This window comes from Pelobates fuscus, chromosome 4, assembly GCF_036172605.1.
Source record: "Pelobates fuscus isolate aPelFus1 chromosome 4, aPelFus1.pri, whole genome shotgun sequence".
Lineage (NCBI taxonomy): Eukaryota > Metazoa > Chordata > Amphibia > Anura > Pelobatidae > Pelobates > Pelobates fuscus.
Window position 1 is genome coordinate 30,865,556 of NC_086320.1, and position 18,707 is coordinate 30,884,262.

The 18,707-nt window shown below is 39.6% G+C and overlaps 1 protein-coding gene across 1 annotated transcript in view; it reads left to right on the forward strand.

Annotated features, from left to right (window-relative positions):
* Positions 1-18,707, forward strand: part of KCNQ3 (potassium voltage-gated channel subfamily Q member 3) — a 231,889-nt gene that overhangs the window by 154,376 nt on the left and 58,806 nt on the right. Inside the window, exons 2-5 of the mRNA XM_063451048.1 lie at positions 6,115-6,205; positions 12,012-12,138; positions 14,602-14,777; positions 15,672-15,827. Of these exons, the coding sequence (XP_063307118.1) occupies positions 6,115-6,205; positions 12,012-12,138; positions 14,602-14,777; positions 15,672-15,827 (550 nt within the window). The remainder of the gene's footprint in view (positions 1-6,114; positions 6,206-12,011; positions 12,139-14,601; positions 14,778-15,671; positions 15,828-18,707) is intronic.

The following is an 18,707-nucleotide window of genomic DNA, read 5'->3' on the forward strand; positions in this document are numbered from 1 at the left end:
CACTTAATGAATAACCTCCCTCCCCCTACCACCCCAGTTTAAGCCAAGTTGTAAGCAAGTGATTATAGCAATAAAACAGTATATATAGTGTATGCATAAAAAAAATGCACCAGTATTGTAGAGTTCAACGTTCCTGTGTATCCTCAAATAAATTATTCCCTAGACCAGGGGTAGACAACCTTCAACACTCCAGATGTTGTAGACTACATCTCCCATAATGCTGTTATAACCATAATGCTGGCAAAGTATCATGGGAGGAGTCATCCACAACATCTGAAGTGCCAATGGTTGCCTATCCTTGCACTAGACCCTTTTGAGCTTATGATGCCTTCTGTTTCTATATGGTGTTGTGGCCAGTGGCTCCTTAAATCTCACATTTAATTCACATAATTAAATTCTTCTTAGTTAACCTGACCTTATATGGTGGACCTAATAACCAGTCACTGTGAAAAATCCACCCTCTTTAGAGGTCACCAGGCTCAATTCACACATTCAGAAATTCAAAATGGATTTTATTAGATGGCACAGCTAGGACTAAACTGCTTGCACTAAACTGTCAACTAGGGTGTTTGGGGGTAAGCTGGGGAACTGTTTAATCATATCAATGGTGACATTTTATTATTTCCATATTTGTAACATTGACACTTCTTGAAGTTAAATTTTTAAACATTGTCACGCACTATAAACCTAAATGCTTATAAGACAAATGCCGTACTCAGATCACAATATAATATATGTAATAGAGATAACGCACTATATGAAACCAACACTTAAAACCCACTGTGATAATATAACATTATATCTATAGTGCCGGGTTTGAAAATACACAAATAACAACTCGAGTCTATGATTTAAAGCTTTAATGACGTTTTTATAAAAAAAATCCCAACATCATGATTACAGAGGTGGCAGTTTAAGAAAGCAAACAATATATTGTGGCACATAAATAATATTTGTGGCTTACGGGAATGTTGCAAAGCTTCTCTGTGGCTAATTACTAACAGTTTGTCAGAAACTGGTGGATTCCAGTGTTGTAGGTATTTTAGTAAATGGAGCTTACAAATAGAGAGAGTAAACCCGTTTTTTAATCATTCAATGTATATAGCGTCAACAATTTTACAGTGTGATATAAAACAATAGATAAATGACATACAAATAAATGTGTATAGAAAGAAAGGGCAGAGAAGGCCTAGCTTGAATACATTTATGAGAGAAAGAAGAGCAATCTAGAAGAGAGAAGAAGAAGGTTAGGTTTAAGAAAGAAGTGTGTAGAACGTGTGGAATTGAAAAGGGATAGAGTGAAACTGAAGAACTCGTGTTAAGTGATACATTACCAAGGAAGATTGTACACTTTGCTGAACGTGCAAAGCAAGCCGTTTGTGGACATGTAGTACAACTTGTGTGGTTTCGTTCTATATCAGTTTCTCTTTGATGTACTTGTCTACCATTCATTTTTCTGCTTTAGCCATCGGCCAGTTATCCATTTCCAGAAGAAATGTATAGTCCACCTTTTCAAAGAGTAACAAAACTAAATTGTCAATCAGATCTTAAATTATCTGCTAAATTTGTCCGTGTCCTTCTCCGACCTTCGATCACAAGATAAATTATCTGCCAAATTTGTCAGTGGCCTTCTTTGACCTGTAGATAATCGGAGATAAATTGTACATCCATTTTATTGTATAAAAAAATGTGAATATACGCATTGTAACGAATGCTGGTATAACAGCTACCCATTCGTCTATTTCCTCCCGAACTGCAAGAGCATGAGTGATTATAGCTCGCAGTTCAGGTGTTGAGGTGAACGATTTTCCATACGAAATAACAGCCTCCCAAGTAGATTCTCCCAGTAAAGCAGACAGGTACCCAAACATCAGCCGAAACTAGATGAAGGGGGTAACACGAATCATTTTAATGGTGCCACACTGGCTTTTATGCAAGCCCCAATGCAAGGGAACCTCCCACGTGGACCTTGTGGGGGACAGGGACACAAAGCGTAGAGCCAAAAATAATACAGTTCCAAACTGTTACACTCCCAGTTCAAACAGATAATTGTAGATTATGCTAGCTTTAGTGTACCTATAATCTTAATTTTATTAATAACAAGGAGGCGAGTATTTGCTTAAGTCTCTCTTTACTAGAACTCCACAGCAGCACAGAAAAACAACCAATCAGAAAAAAGTTAGGTACTATAAAACTCCCTTCCCCATGCAGGTACCCAATGTAGCAACCAAAATTACCTAAATATGCAGATATCCCAGCCCTACGTATGAAAAACAGATATAAGAAACAATTGACAGGTAGCAGAGACAACAAGCAGAGTTGCATACGTACCTGATTAATCTAAACTATGAAATTAAACAAGGGAGGGATAAGAATGGGTGGGAAATACTCGCCTCCTGTCATTAATAAAATTAAGATTATAGGTACACTAAAGCTAGCATAATCTACAATTTTATAACATGACAGGAGGCTTCGTATGTGCTGTTTTAACGCTCAGTACACCAATCCAACGCTGATTGTGTCGCTGGTACCTATTCCAGGAGATATCAGAGTAATCCTAATTGGACTTTCAAAATGCGATAAACGACAGTAGTTTGATCAAAGAAGATGCCAGCCGACGAAGCATCTCAAACACGGAAAAAAACACCATCCGCTGAAAGATTCATTGTACGTGGTGTTGCGACCTGTTTCCTATCAGTCGGTCCACGAGCTGGCAAGCTGACCTATCAGCCATTTTCCTCTAGCAGTAAAAATTGAAGGTCATTTGCGGACTTAGGGCCGCGAGAAGAAACTGCCACCATGTCTCAACTCTTGATCTGCAAGGAGGTTTCTCCGATCGTGCCAGGATCATCCGGTGATGTGGCTTTGCAGATAGATCTCTAATCTCAAGGAATGCGTCTAAGTCCACCAACAATATCGCAATAGAATCGAGTAGGATCTTTCGTTCCCTCCTGGTCTACCCGGTGAGATGTCTCATTCGAGAATACATTTATTATGTAGGCAAGCATGTGGTCAAACCAGCCGTATCCTAAGAGATTCCATTATTCCAAATGGACTGTAATCCTCGGTTGCGATAGAGAAAAGACTCCAAAAGGGCGTCTATTCAGGGTTCCGAACTGAACTTGTGTGGAGAAACGGTGGTCGACTATTCAGGGAGTAGTGAATTCCAGAAATATTCAAAGGGATGGGAAGCGTAAACCGGAGTGGAGATTTCCATCCAGATATGTCATCGGCTAAGAATGAAAGATGTACGGATCCAGTGGTGATTGGGACCTGTAAACCACGAAGAGTCCTCACGTGCTGTAGTGAGTGAGTGAGATAATCCTATTACCCGTAACCCAAATCCTGTTCCATGCCCGACCTGTCAAAAATTTGTGTAGGGGTTCCTGGTGTACACGCCACCTACAAGATAGGGTAAAATATAGTGAGACCCTTAGGTCCCTGTACCCCTGACTGTCCAGGCACGTAACTCCCAGAGTAGACCCTAGGTCAAGGGACCCAGGAATGTGAGTTTGATAATTGAAGTCAAAGTCTACCTAAAGAGGGATACCTCCCTTCTTATCTTGGAGTCCCGCATACACATAGTGTTCTCCAATGCACAGGCAAGGCGTAAAGTCCCTTTGTTCATGACAGGTGACTCCAGAGAGCAGATATAGCGGTAGATGAAAAGGTGGGTTAGTGCGAATCCAAAATAACATGGCTCCCGTGAGGGATCTATAGAGTATAGACGGAGGGCCCACCATCTCCGAACCCTGTTCACCAGGTACGTGCTCCGAGGAGATGGGGCATTCCTGTCATCTTATCCCAAGATCGTAATGACCGGGGAACTCAAGACAACCGGGGTGTCCGGATCCAGTAGATCCATTACATGGATCCATTACATAGATCCATTACATGAAGTCAGGCAGTTAGGAGCCTGACTTCCAACGAAGCAAGAATCCTGTAAGCAGATCTCCATAGAGGTATGTACAGCTGGGGGAGGAGCCGCGATCAGGGCGCCCCCTCCTCCACCCATCGGACGCATGCGGTCTGGAGCCGGAGCCGGCCGCGGTAAGCGGCCACGTGTGTAAGCGGCCACGTGTGGATCACGAGTACCCCAGGGACCGGTAGGAAAAGCACGGGACCGCCGGAGGGGAGTCCGCGGTACTGGGGCTCGGGGATTAGGAGGCAGCAAGCTGATTGTCAGCTTCCAGCAAACACCCGAGCGGCACATAACCCGCCCGACATAGAAGGGCAGAAGAGAATAAAGCTGATGACAGTATCTGGGTAATAGGAGGAAGTTAGGCAAAAATAGAGAGTGTTAGAGGACGAAAGGCTCTATAGAAAGACATGCAGGGAAATGCTAATGGTAGCAGATGTAGCTACTCTGACAGATGGGCAGAGGGGGAAAGAAAAATAAGGGAATAGTAAGGGCAGAAAAGTCACAAAGACCCCTAAACCAAATGCATAAACACAGAAACAATCAAGGCATAAACTACAGAAAATAGTAAATTCCCCCACAGATAAAATATAAATACTGAACATAAATAAATGAATCAATCCCAAAGCCCCCAACTAATATTAGCAGGAGGCAGTGGTACTCTGACCTGTACTGTATGCGGAGCAGCAAAGAAAGAGGAAATGATGCATGGGAAAGGGAGTTTTATAGTACCTAACTTTTTTCTGATTGGTTGTTTTTCTGTGCTGCTGTGGAGTTCTAGTAAAGAGAGACTTAAGCAAATACGAAGCCTCCTGTCATGGTATAAAATTCCCTCCTCTCTGCCTGGAGATAATTGAGTCAGATACTGTAATAACAAATTTAATTTGTTTCATGAATCGACCATATGGCAATTCAGAGTTCCGGAATTTGGACAAATCGCTGACCGCAAACCCAAATGCACAAGTCTATTTCTACAATTGCCTAAGTCTAGGGACTACAATAAATCATCAGACTATAAATAAATATAAAAAGAATGATCTTTATTACATATAACACGGCCAAATTATAGTCTTGCAGAACAAAACAAATCAATATAAAAATTAAAAATTAAAATTCACTCAGCTATTTTCAGTAGCTATTTACTAAGTGAGCTATTGTTTTGTTTTTTGTTTCCTCTGGTGTCTCCCCGATCTGCTTACAGTGGGAAAAGCCGTTGATCTGTTTAGCAAGAGTTTGCCCTTATGGATTTCCTATTCATCTAATTCTGCAGTGGAAGATGGTCTTGCACACTATTGAACGATCTACGAGATCTAACTGTTATCTGCGGAATATTGTAACACATCGGAGCTCTGAAAAGCAGAGCAGAAAATTGTCAAATTGTCAAAATGTGTTACTACGATTGTTTTACATTAAATAAGCTCACACAAGGTACATATTGATAAAGCATTGAAAGTAAAAAAAAATATTGATATTCCCCCCCCCCCCCAAGAATTACACAGACTAGTTATAATTTAAAAAAATATTTGCAGAAAGCATTAAAAACAAAACATTATTTTTCATTACAATTATAACTATGGCTCATGGAACCGTTTTTTCCCCCTCAAAAATATACATAAAAACGGCACAGTTTTGTTGGAGAGTGCGTACACCTCTCGTTCCAGCTGTTGTCACATGCCTGCATCAGCACGGTTTGGCTAGAGTCAAACATGAAGTCATTTGCAAACATCATAATCTGCACTGAACTGCCGCGCTGTTTGGCAACTCTTTGAACTGGCTAATTTATTGTGCAAAAGAAATCAGTAGAGTGTCACAGGTTTCCTCAAAGCACTACTTGTCTTTCTCCAAATGTATCACCCTGTGAGCACTTAAACTTCTTAACACCTATGGTATCCTTTTTTATGACCGTATTACTCCTGTATCACTGTCAAGCTATATAGTGCTAGGATATTTGGCAGTTTAATCTTTACTATAATAATATAATTAAAAAATATATATAATAATTAAAATGTGGATATTCCTTTCAGCCAGTATCTCTCATTTTCTGATTCTTTGTTTCGAATGCTTTAATAGATGGATATGTTTAATCAAATAAAAAAATAAAATATTAACTACTATAGTTGTTTTTATTGGTTGGCATGTTCATATGGGTTTGAAATATGGAAGCGGTTTTACGTAACGCTAATTTTGTTTTACAGGTTTTTGATAGTACTTGGATGTCTGATTCTAGCCATTCTTACAACCTTCAGAGAGTACGAGGATGCGTCTGGGGACTGGTTACTGCTTTTAGTAAGTATATATAACAATGGAACAATATTTGCTTGATACGTTATAACTTGAAATCAGTTTAGCTTGCTGAAATGCTATCTGTGTGAAGAGTGTGTTCTCGTTTTCAAATTTTATAAATTAACCTTGCTACACCCTCTGACTATCAGACAACCAGTCCTGTTACTTCCTGGTTTGTTTAGCTCAGTGCAGCTAAGCGCAACACGCAGCAATTGTTCAGAGCACTTGCCTTGCAAAGATTTCTCATTGAACTGCATTGTGAAGTCTGTGATTGGACAGCCACAACAAGTCTGTTTGGGGTTAGAAGGGGAGGGCTTGCAAAGGCTGCAGACAACAGATGTAGACAAATTCCACTAAAAATTCCCAAATTCTAATCTGAATGACAATTCATATATTTATTAAACCCAAATTCTCATATTTACTAAACCTAAATTCAGATGAAAATCTGCTAAATCACCTGAATACAGTCGTTGTCTCTCTAAGGCAAGCATGTCAAACTCGCGGGCCGCATGCGGCCCACAAGGACCATCTTTACCCGGCTGAGGAGAAGGGCCACCAAGGTAGCTCAGTGTTCCTGCTCCTCACTGCTCCCTCGCGCGCCGTCTGTAGTGAAGCGTCATATTCCGGCACCCGGCATCACTAAACCGCGCGAGGGAGCAGTGAGGAGCATATAGAAGGACCCCAGGGAGATGCCCCACATGGGCTCCAAAAGGTAGGGAGCAATAAAGCAAAGTATGTGTGTGTGTCTGTCAGTGTGTCTGTGAGTATGTGTGTGTGTCAGTGAGTATGTGTGTGTATCTGTATGTGTGTGTGTCTGTCTGTCAGTGAGTATGTGTGTGTCTGTCTGTCAGTGAGTATGTGTGTGTGTGTCTGCCAGTGAGTATGTGTGTGTGTCTGTCAGTGAGTATGTGTGTGTGTCTGTCAGTGAGTATATGTGTGTGTGTCAGTGTGTGTATCAGCGGGAGGATCAGATTTAGAACAGCATGGTAGAGGGGGTTGCTCTGTACTAGAGGGGGTTTATACTGTACTTTTTTAAATAAACCTACGTTTCAATGAAAATGTAATATTTTTTTTTGCGGCCCACATAAACTTAAACCTTGTTTATGTGGCCCGTGCCAGACTTTGAGTTTGACATGCTTGCTCTAAGGTAAAAGGGTAATCCAGATATGGACCCCTGGCTCACTGTGCCAAGAGTAGTATCACTGACCACACTGATGAGGCCTAACGAACCTGGAATGATTAACTGGGGTTTCTGTATCCCTCGCACAGAGTTACCCAGCCTGCATTTTTTGATTTGTACGGCTTTTATTGGATGGGATCAGTCTGACATGCAAATGGTTTAGGGTCTCTAAAGCCGCTCTGAGCGTTGACCCACTGAAGGCCAGGCTACTTCAGCTATTGTCTGAAATTTGCTATGCATTTGTAAAAGTACAGTTTATATTATGTATATATTTTAGAGCACACTGATTGGCTCATTTCCGTGCCTTTTTGGTTCTTCAGATTCGGTTCCCGAATTGGAATCTTAGATGCAAAATGCTGAAATTCCGATATTTGGCTGAAATTCAGGAGTTACAAATTCTTTTCTGTTTTATGGAAAAATAGTTCAACTGAGCCAAATTTCTCACCGGGTACAAGTCTACTTATGAGTACTCCAATCATTGTTAGGGAAAAAGATTAGCTGGTACTTAGGATAGTTAGGGTTAGCTGGTACTTAGGATAGTTAGGGTTAGCTGGTACTTAGGATAGTTAGGGTTAGCTGGTACTTAGGATAGTTAGGGTTAGATGGTGCTTAGGATAGTTAGGGTTAGCTGGTACTTAGGATAGTTAGGGTTAGCTGGTACTTAGGATAGTAAGGGTTAGCTGGTACTTAGGATAGTTAGGGTTAGCTGGTACTTAGGATAGTTAGGGTTAGTGGGTACTTAGGATAGTTAGGGTTAGCTGGTACTTAGGATAGTTAGGGTTAGCTGTTACTTAGGATAGTTAGGGTAAGCTGGTACTTAGGATAGTTAGGGTTAGCTGGTACTTAGGATAGTTAGGGTAAGCTGGTACTTAGGATAGTTAGGGTTAGCTGGTACTTAGGATAGATAGGGTTAGCTGGTACTTAGGATAGATAGGGTTAGCTGGTACTTAGGATAGATAGGGTTAGCTGGTGCCTAGGATTGTTAGGGTTAGCTGGTACTTAGGTTAGTTAGGGTTAACTGGTGCTTAGGATAGTTAGGGTTAGCTGGTACGTAGGATAGTTAGGGTTAGCTGGTACTTAGGATAGTTAGGGTTAGCTGGTGCTTAGGATAGTTAGGGTTAGCTGGTACGTAGGATAGTTAGGGTTAGCTGGTACTTAGGATAGTTAGGGTTAGCTGGTGCTTAGGATAGTTAGGGTTAGCTGGTACTTAGGATAGTTAGGGTTAGCTGGTGCTTAGGATAGTTAGGGTTAGCTGGTGCTTAGGTTAGTTAGGATTAGCTGGTGCTTAGGATAGTTAGGGTTAGCTGGTACTTAGGATAGTTAGGGTTAGCTGGTACTTAGGATAGTTAGGGTTAGCTGGTACTTAGGATAGTTAGGGTTAGCTGGTACTTAGGATAGTTAGGGTTAGCTGGTGCTTAGGTTAGTTAGGATTAGCTGGTGCTTAGGATAGTTAGGGTTAGCTGGTACTTAGGATAGTTAGGGTTAGCTGGTACTTAGTAAAAACCAAAGAAAAGAAAATGTTACTTGCGCTTTCTCCTTAATCCCTATGTATATTTAGACAAATGGAGGTCATTTAGTTGCTCCAATGGCCATTGGAGGGATGCCCGCCTGCCAACGTCAAGGCAGACCCCCCTAAGCGGGTCCTAACACTGACCCTTCAGCCTGCTTCCTTGAGCTTCTGGCAAAGATATCTCTAATGAGACAGAAAGGGGTATTTTTTATATACACCCCTTTACTTATTAACCCTTAATAGGGAACACATGGGATGGGTAGCAGCATTGTAACCAGGCTGTGTGATACAAAGTAAATACAAATACAAAAAGAGAAGTCCTGCGCTTAAGGAGCAAGGACTACAACACACATCAGCCCCAATATATAGTAAAAACCAAAGAAAAGAAAATGTTACTTGCGCTTTCTCCTTAATCCCTATGTATATTTAGACAAATGGAGGTCATTTAGTTGCTCCAATGGCCATTGGAGGGATGCCCGCCTGCCAACGTCAAGGCAGACCCCCCTAAGCGGGTCCTAACACTGACCCTTCAGCCTGCTTCCTTGAGCTTCTGGCAAAGATATCTCTAATGAGACAGAAAGGGGTATTTTTTATATACACCCCTTTACTTATTAACCCTTAATAGGGAACACATGGGATGGGTAGCAGCATTGTAACCAGGCTGTGTGATACAAAGTAAATACAAATACAAAAAGAGAAGTCCTGCGCTTAAGCAGCAAGGACTACAACACACATCAGCCCCAATATATAGTAAAAACCAAAGAAAAGAAAATGTTACTTGCGCTTTCTCCTTAATCCCTATGTATATTTAGACAAATGGAGGTCATTTAGTTGCTCCAATGGCCATTGGAGGGATGCCCGCCTGCCAACGTCAAGGCAGACCCCCCTAAGCGGGTCCTAACACTGACCCTTCAGCCTGCTTCCTTGAGCTTCTGGCAAAGATATCTCTAATGAGACAGAAAGGGGTATTTTTTATATACACCCCTTTACTTATTAACCCTTAATAGGGAACACATGGGATGGGTAGCAGCATTGTAACCAGGCTGTGTGATACAAAGTAAATACAAATACAAAAAGAGAAGTCCTGCGCTTAAGCAGCAAGGACTACAACACACATCAGCCCCAATATATAGTAAAAACCAAAGAAAAGAAAATGTTACTTGCGCTTTCTCCTTAATCCCTATGTATATTTAGACAAATGGAGGTCATTTAGTTGCTCCAATGGCCATTGGAGGGATGCCCGCCTGCCAACGTCAAGGCAGACCCCCCTAAGCGGGTCCTAACACTGACCCTTCAGCCTGCTTCCTTGAGCTTCTGGCAAAGATATCTCTAATGAGACAGAAAGGGGTATTTTTTATATACACCCCTTTACTTATTAACCCTTAATAGGGAACACATGGGATGGGTAGCAGCATTGTAACCAGGCTGTGTGATACAAAGTAAATACAAATACAAAAAGAGAAGTCCTGCGCTTAAGCAGCAAGGACTACAACACACATCAGCCCCAATATATAGTAAAAACCAAAGAAAAGAAAATGTTACTTGCGCTTTCTCCTTAATCCCTATGTATATTTAGACAAATGGAGGTCATTTAGTTGCTCCAATGGCCATTGGAGGGATGCCCGCCTGCCAACGTCAAGGCAGACCCCCCTAAGCGGATCCTAACACTGACCCTTCAGCCTGCTTCCTTGAGCTTCTGGCAAAGATATCTCTAATGAGACAGAAAGGGGTATTTTTTATATACACCCCTTTACTTATTAGCTGGTACTTAGGATAGTTAGAGTTAGCTGGTACTTAGGATAGTTAGGGTTAGCTGGTACTTAGGATAGTTAGGGTTAGCTGGTGCTTAGGATAGTTAGGGTTAGCTGGTGCTTAGGTTAGTTAGGATTAGCTGGTGCTTAGGATAGTTAGGGTTAGCTGGTACTTAGGATAGTTAGGGTTAGCTGGTACTTAGGATAGTTAGGGCGTCGGAGGGGGAGGAGAGGTCACCAGTGCCGAGGGAGCCCGACGCTGGATTAAGGTGGGGGGCCCTTAGGGTGGGGGGACCTAAGGACTATATAGTGCCAGGAAAACGAGTTTGTTTTCCTGGCACTATAGTGATCCTTTAATATGAAGATGAAATAAGCTGCATTGACTCTCATGACTCCAGCACCAGTACAGGTTTGATACATAAAACATACATGCATAAAATATGTGTGAATGCGCAGTTTTCACTATGACATTTTGAATGGACACTTGTAAGGGTGACGTTTGTCCTGTGCCCCCCCCCCCCTCCTTTAGATGGACCAATAAAGGTTTTATTTAAAAAAAAAAATCAGGTAGGGACCTAAAGGGATTAAAGTTGGTATAATTTGTTTTTATATACTTCCTGAGTCAGGCTTTATTTCTTGATGTTTTCGAAACTCTTTCATTTTCAAATGTTATAAATTTTTTGATCCACAGTTGATACAACACGACCACCTGCAAACAAATAATGACTTCTCGTTTTGTCTCTGTCCTTGACAGATCCCCGCTGTGGAATATGTTTGTGCTTTATAAATGGCAGTGATAAAAAAAAATTGAAAAATAATAAATATGCATATATGTATTTTAATAAAATGCTACCACCTAGTGGCCACATCCTAGTATTGGGTTCTAAACCTCCTTCACAATAACACTGACAGTCCAGCTAGTCTAATTTCAGCCACCAGCTAGCAAACGATAGGCTAATGAGTTTGCATAATATTTTTAATTCTCACCTCCTGGCACTTTGAAGATCTGACCTGTTTAAATGCCAAACTGATGATTCCTTTCTAAACTGCTCTGAAGGCTTTCTTTAATTTAGAATTTTCCATTGGACCAAAACAAATGACCAAACACTGACTTTATTGAGAAAGAAATTCATGTTTCATTATGGGTTCATCAACTAAAGAGTTAATAGCTAGACCCTGCCCCCCCCCCCCCCCCCCTACGACCCCAAACAAAAAAAGAAGAAAAAAAGTGTTAGTGTGTATATTTATACTGTAGAAATTGTATATAGTTCCCAGTTTCAGATAGTTAGTTTATAAGATAGTTTCAGATGTGATATTAAAGTGTAGACAATCCAATCCAGTTTGTTGACTATTTGATTTCTCATTCAGGAAACGTTTGCCCTCGTCATTTTTGGAGCAGAATTTGCCTTAAGGATTTGGGCCGCTGGTTGCTGCTGTCGTTACAAAGGGTGGAAGGGAAGGCTAAAGTTTGCAAGGAAACCGCTATGTTTACTTGGTGAGCTCTTATATATTCACATTTCATTAATCTGCTGTCACAATGCAAGGTATGGTTTATTAAAATCATCATTTGAAGATTTATTTGATTGTGTATACCATGGTAACAACATCTAATTCAACTTATTTTAATTCACTGCTATTAAATCCAAACATAATGTAATTAGTGAGAGCCCAGTATGGAAACATTTAGGGTCAAGCAGAAAATCAGCTAATCTGAGAGCTCCTAAAAGTTATCTCCCTGCTAAATTCCAAAGTGAGGTATCTCAACTCACCAGTGTTTGGCGGTTACCATCAAGTGTGAACCCATCATTAGTCATTCCATGTGAGGAGTTTTATATTGATAATGCAGACATACCTTCTTGGATGCCTTACGCCGGGAGTAGGCAATCCTCGGCAAAGCATCAGAGGAGATGTAGTCTAGAACATCTGAAATGCCCAAGGTTGCCTACCCCTGCTCTAGTTCTTGGGCTGAGTTTTAAGAACAAAATATGGGGTCCCAAGTGTCACGAACGCACCCTACTTCACGAGTGTGCGTGACGTAGTTGTGGTGGCGAAGAGGTTAAAGTTCACTACTTGTTTGCACTAGACCGGAAATAATGACAAAATCCCCCTTAACAGCATCCACACTTAAACATAATATTATAACTATTACTATTTTAACGCTGCCACAACCAAGACAATTCATAAATGGGGTGCCTTGGTCCCCCATGTAAACCTAATAATAAAACCCACCAGATTCACAATATTTAAGGAATTGCAAAAATACTATTATTCTCTTCAGGTAATGTGATTCTTTACCAGACAAAGGCAGAACTTCATAAATAAATGTTTATTTTGAGCAAAAAATAGTCACAGTGCATACAAAAATATAGATGATAAACAAATTATTTACACCAACAACAGATAAAAACAAAAAGAATAAAATAACAGAAGTCCTAACAACAGATAAAAACAAAAATAATTACTCACTTTTTCAAAGTAAAAACTTCTGCCCAAGTGGTCTCTGGCAAGGAAGGATAATGGTGACTCACTCAAAATTAGATCTTGGCCCCAAGCAAGTACACCAACACCCCTATATACCCTATGGATTATCAAGTCTTACCCAGGGGAGTTAAGACGTACCTATAGAAATGATAAGTGACCACCTCCTTTGCTCGAGACCAACGTCAGTCCACATGGAAACAATCTTTTATGTACCTGCCACAGAAATAATAATTGCAACTACGAATTTGTTATTATTTTCCCATTCCCTAGACATGTCGCACACCCCACCCACGACCCAATAGGACAGACATCACCATTCCTTCCCCTATGGTCAAGTCAGGCCACTCATGTTTGGGCTTGTTTAGAAAATGGCGCTTTTCACATTCCAAATATAACAAAAATTAGGCTTAATTATAATTCAGTGGGGTAAATATAAATGTTCCTTCCTTTGGATATGATACTGGAACAAGGCTAATGGCCATTAACATATCAAAGGATTGAACTATCAATTTAGAGTTTCAGGCCCTATGGTCAAAGCCAGTTAGTTTACATTGAAACTAGACATATAGACGGCTCAAGTGTAAAATGTCTCACCTTGCAGGGCCTTTGATAGATCAAAAGGGCAATCCTTTTCACACCTTGCAGAAGCCCCTTTTTAACAAAATAGCTATTTCTCTCTGCTATTTGTCCTCTATTCAGGGATCAAATTATTGATGCACTACACAAGTTATATTAAATAGCAATATTCCATAGTGTAATAATAAATTATGTACCCTTGCCGTGACACCTTGTATAACAGTGGAGTCAATGGTTAGAGCTGGGAAACCCAGATATGAATCCTGTTCAGGCCACCCCACCAAAAGTGTCCCCTAATGATATAGCAACCTTCCTTGATGGGGGCCTTCTTCATATTCCCTTTCTATAATTGTAAAGTGCTGTGCAATATTTGCGGGGTTGTATAAATGCTAATGATGAATACCAATATCATTTTCTTCACTTGGCTTTGTTAAGCAAGTTAGTTGCAAGCTTACAGAGCTTCAGGTTTCAAAGAGACCCTTCGAGCACCAATTCAAATATAATGCGTTTAATAGGTTTTGAACTCATTAATATGCTGTATTTTTTGCATGTTCAAATTTTTATAGTTTTTGCACACAAAAAAAAAAAAATGTTTTGTAGAATTCTGCACCATAATTTTGCCGCTCCCCTTCACTCCAGAAAGACTTCTTAATAAAAGGTATGCACACATTCTCGGCCTCAACAGCACTGAGTGTAATTCACAACCTGGTTTCAAACTGTATACAGAAAGCATACAGGAAATATACATGTATATTTTATTTGGGCATATACCTACTAAACAGTTAATAAGTAAAAATAACAATTGTCAATGGAGTGTTTCTTTAATTTAAACTTTGTCTTAGATTTGATCTTCCATTATAACCTTTTTTTTTGTATTTTTTTGTATTTTTTTCTCATGTAGATATCTTTGTCCTGATTGCTTCTATACCTGTGGTGGCGGTAGGAAAAAGCCAAGGGAACGTGTTGGCCACATCTCTGCGTAGTTTGCGATTCCTTCAAATTCTACGGATGCTTCGAATGGACAGGAGAGGGGGTACATGGAAGCTTTTAGGGTCAGCCATTTGTTCACATAGCAAGGTAAATAAACCCTGTCAAACAATTTGAATATTCACAGTAACTACAAGTCCTAAAAACTAGGTAATAGATGGTTGATATGCAATGACTTAGAGATTTTCAGGGCAAAGGAGCAATGGACAGAGATCTGCCAGGTGGGGACAATGTCACTTTATTTTCTATAATTTTACATTTACTGGATGCTAGAGTGTGGAAATGATGCTGCTACATTTTAATTTGCTTGTTTCTTGTGATCTTATGACACCCCTAATTCCAATTCCCCCTTTACACTCTAAGCTCACAATATATTATAAACTGCTGCACCCCCACATTCTGGAGAAGCCACAGCTCTTGTTTTTTTGGAGGCTTATTGACGTTGATGTCATACAATGTAAATAATGCTTTTTCTCTTTTTTTTATTTTTATTTACTGAGCTATATCTCTGTTTTCTTCCGATTTTGTTCATCTAATGATCCCGTTATCTGTTTTTCTGTAGTTTTGTTATTATCTTCAGGCTGGTTGTGTCTGACTTCCCAGAAACCATTTTCATCTTCTTCCATTTTTCCTAATGATTTATTTTCACAAATAGACGTTTAGAATGTTTGCCCACATTGGATTTTGTTCTCTAAACAGTGAATTGAAGTGAATTAAAATCCAAATTTAGGATATGAAAAAAATAAAAGCATTTAGCGACCCCTAGTGTTTACATTGTGCAAGGCAGGTGAGAGTAATTATTATTATTATTAGCAGTTAGAAAGCACCAACTTATTTCGCAACCATTGATAATATATAGCACATACAAAATCTGAATGTTTTAACATTTTTCAAAAAAATATATGAAAATGTTAAAGATAAATATGAGGATATTTCTAAGTGGATCAAGATTACAAATCAGGTCTTCTTGTCATTCTATCGTAGGAGCTCATCACTGCCTGGTATATTGGTTTCTTGACACTGATTCTGTCATCGTTTCTTGTCTACCTGGTTGAGAAAGATGTTCCAGAAGTAAACGAACTAGGTGAACCTTCTCCTGAAGAATTTGAAACGTATGCCGATGCTCTGTGGTGGGGATTGGTAAGTCGGTCATTTATGTTAGATTTTTAATATCATTACTAATTTGTGTAGTATAACCTTCATACCACAATGCGATGTTGGTTACTAGATAGAACTTTCTTATCAGTCACCATCTTGTCTTTCTGAAAATATTGATACACGTTCATTGTTGAAATAGCTGCCCTTGGTGATCACCAGAATTCACTGCCATGGTCTTAAAGATCTACCCAGATCTTACCATTTCCCAAGATCTTGGGAATAATCAACGACAGACATACAACGGAGTCAATTCAGAAAATGTCCGATGTTTATGAAACATAACAAAGCCTATAAGGGAACTAAATAAGGGTCTGTCTAGGGGGAGTATCATTAATTACCAATCAAATATTGTTACTTATTATTTAACAGCATGTGCAGCCAGAACGAAATAGGCATGTAACAAATCATTGATCTAAAACTTATCAAGGAGGCATGTGCTAGGTGGGGGTCTTCTTAGAATTCATTATGCTGTTCATTGGGTAGGGGTGGGAGAGACACTTTGCCTCTCTTGGGTCGATGCTGGGGTTTCACAGATTTCCGTTGCTGTTTTTTCGTAGAGGTCACAGAAAGCTACAAATAAGATTATTAACTAACGTGAGAATTGTCGTGAAGTCAGAGTGAATTCAAATTTAAATCCAAGATAGCCGGAATGGAAAAGCTCTCCATGTCAACTCTGCTTTTAGTTCGGCTAGTTGAATGTTACATTTAAAATGATAATTTTAGTAAATAACACTATATGTTTCACTGTTTGTGGTTAGTGATGCCGATCATTTCATGATTTACATTGGTAGAAATACCGACTGGTAAATTGGCACCATGTACTCTAAATGGAAGAGTATCTACGTTTGAAACAGACTTTTTATAATATGCAAACATTTATAAAACATTGTGATTTTAGACCATAGAAATTGATTAATAAATAGCCATGTGCGGTAAAGGAAAAACAGGAAATAGTAAGGTTGGTTTTGTCCTAAATTAACTGTGCTCAGAAACATGGGTAACACATACCGTTCAGTGAATTATTATGTAGTGAATTCACTAAAAATATTTCTAAGTAATTCATTTCAAACTTCCCATTTATTACAAAGCTTGCATGGTTGTTGGGGCATGGCAAGCCTGTTTGTAACCAATTGCACAAAGAAAATAAAGATTGACTAAAAAATAAATAAAAAATTGTGACTTAATGTTGGCAGCTTTGGAAGGTTTGTTCAGACTCCAGTCCAGGAATCTAAAGGTACGTCAGTGCACTCTAGTGGTAACACATGATATAACACTTACACGATGATGCGAAAAAATATATTGAGCTTAATGTTTGTAAACGTAATCATCATCGGAATTATGCATATTGCATAAAAAAAATCCCCCAAAATATATTTTTGACATTCTTTATTTTTCAGTGCATATAAGTAGGAACATACGTACTTGCGATGCCATGGCAGCATAGACAAGTCATTCAATGGCGTACATAGTAATATAAAGCATGGCATGTATAAACATTGTATAACAAAGAACAAAAAGAATTAATAACATATACTTATCAATAAAACAGAGAACAGCTTCCCACCGAACACCTCCCTAGTAGTGTTACGTCTAAACAAGCCGATTGAGATAGTACACGTGGAATACAGCTGTTAAACCTAAAATATAATGAAACAGAACATAGTGTAATACAGTTGATGAATATATAATACCCATTGTACAGTTCTACGGAATTTGATGGCGCTATATAAATAATAAAATAATAATAATAATATAATAATCCCTGCTAAAGATTGCACTCATGGGATTTTGAAGTTAAATGCGCTCTAATGGTGCCTCCCCTGATGTTTAGGGGGCTAGTATCTCCCTCTCAGGATCAGGTATCACCCAATATCAGGAACCATGCAGGACTCCGACAGGTAGATAAGTAGAAAAGAAAATAAAAAAAAATAAAAGAAACCTCTTTTCTACTTATCTACCTATCGGAGTCCTGCATGGTTCCTGATATTGGGTGATACCTGATCCTGAGAGGGAGATACTAGCCCCCCAAACATCAGGTGAGGCACCATTAGAGCGCATTTAACTTCAAAATCCCGTGAGTGCAATCTTTAGCAGGGATTATTATATATTCATCAACTGTATTACACTATGTTTTGTTTTATTATATTTTAGGTTTAACAGCTGTATCCCACGTGTACTATATCAATCGGCATGTAAAAACATTGCACATTTTTGTAAAAGTAAGAAGAAATAAGCAAGTCAATAATTTTTTGCTTCGGTATGCTAGGCTGTATATAACAGTAAACTTGTCAAAAAATAAATAAAAGATTACAGTAAACTTGTCAAAAAGCTTGCAAGAATAAATCCCTAGCACAGTCTGCTTTAATTTTAAATCATAAAGACACTTATCCAAAACAGGCCAGGCACATGTGTCTGAACATATGTCGTAATCTAAGCTATCTAGGTAAGTTACTTCAGACAAGAGAAGAGAATTATGGATAGACATGCTAGATAAACAGTGAGTATGCTATCAAACTCGCAGATACTATAACAGGAATATAAAACCACTGGTGCCCACCGACAGAACATAATACAAACTTAAAGCATTTGCCCCATGTGAGCCTAAGGGCCAGAAGAAATATGGTGCCCAGGCCCTAATGCTGGTAGGATGCTCAGCGTATGCCCAGCAAACAACACTTCACATTCACCGGATTTTTTGTGTGCCGGACCCACAGAGTGTTACCCCACCAGCCCCAGTCAATGACAGAGTCCTGCACAATCTTATCACGTATCTGGTCACATTCCGTGACCTAAAATGGGTTTCGGGACCCTCTCCCCGAGTGCTGCATGTCCGGCAGTGTCTCAAATATATGTAAATGTTAC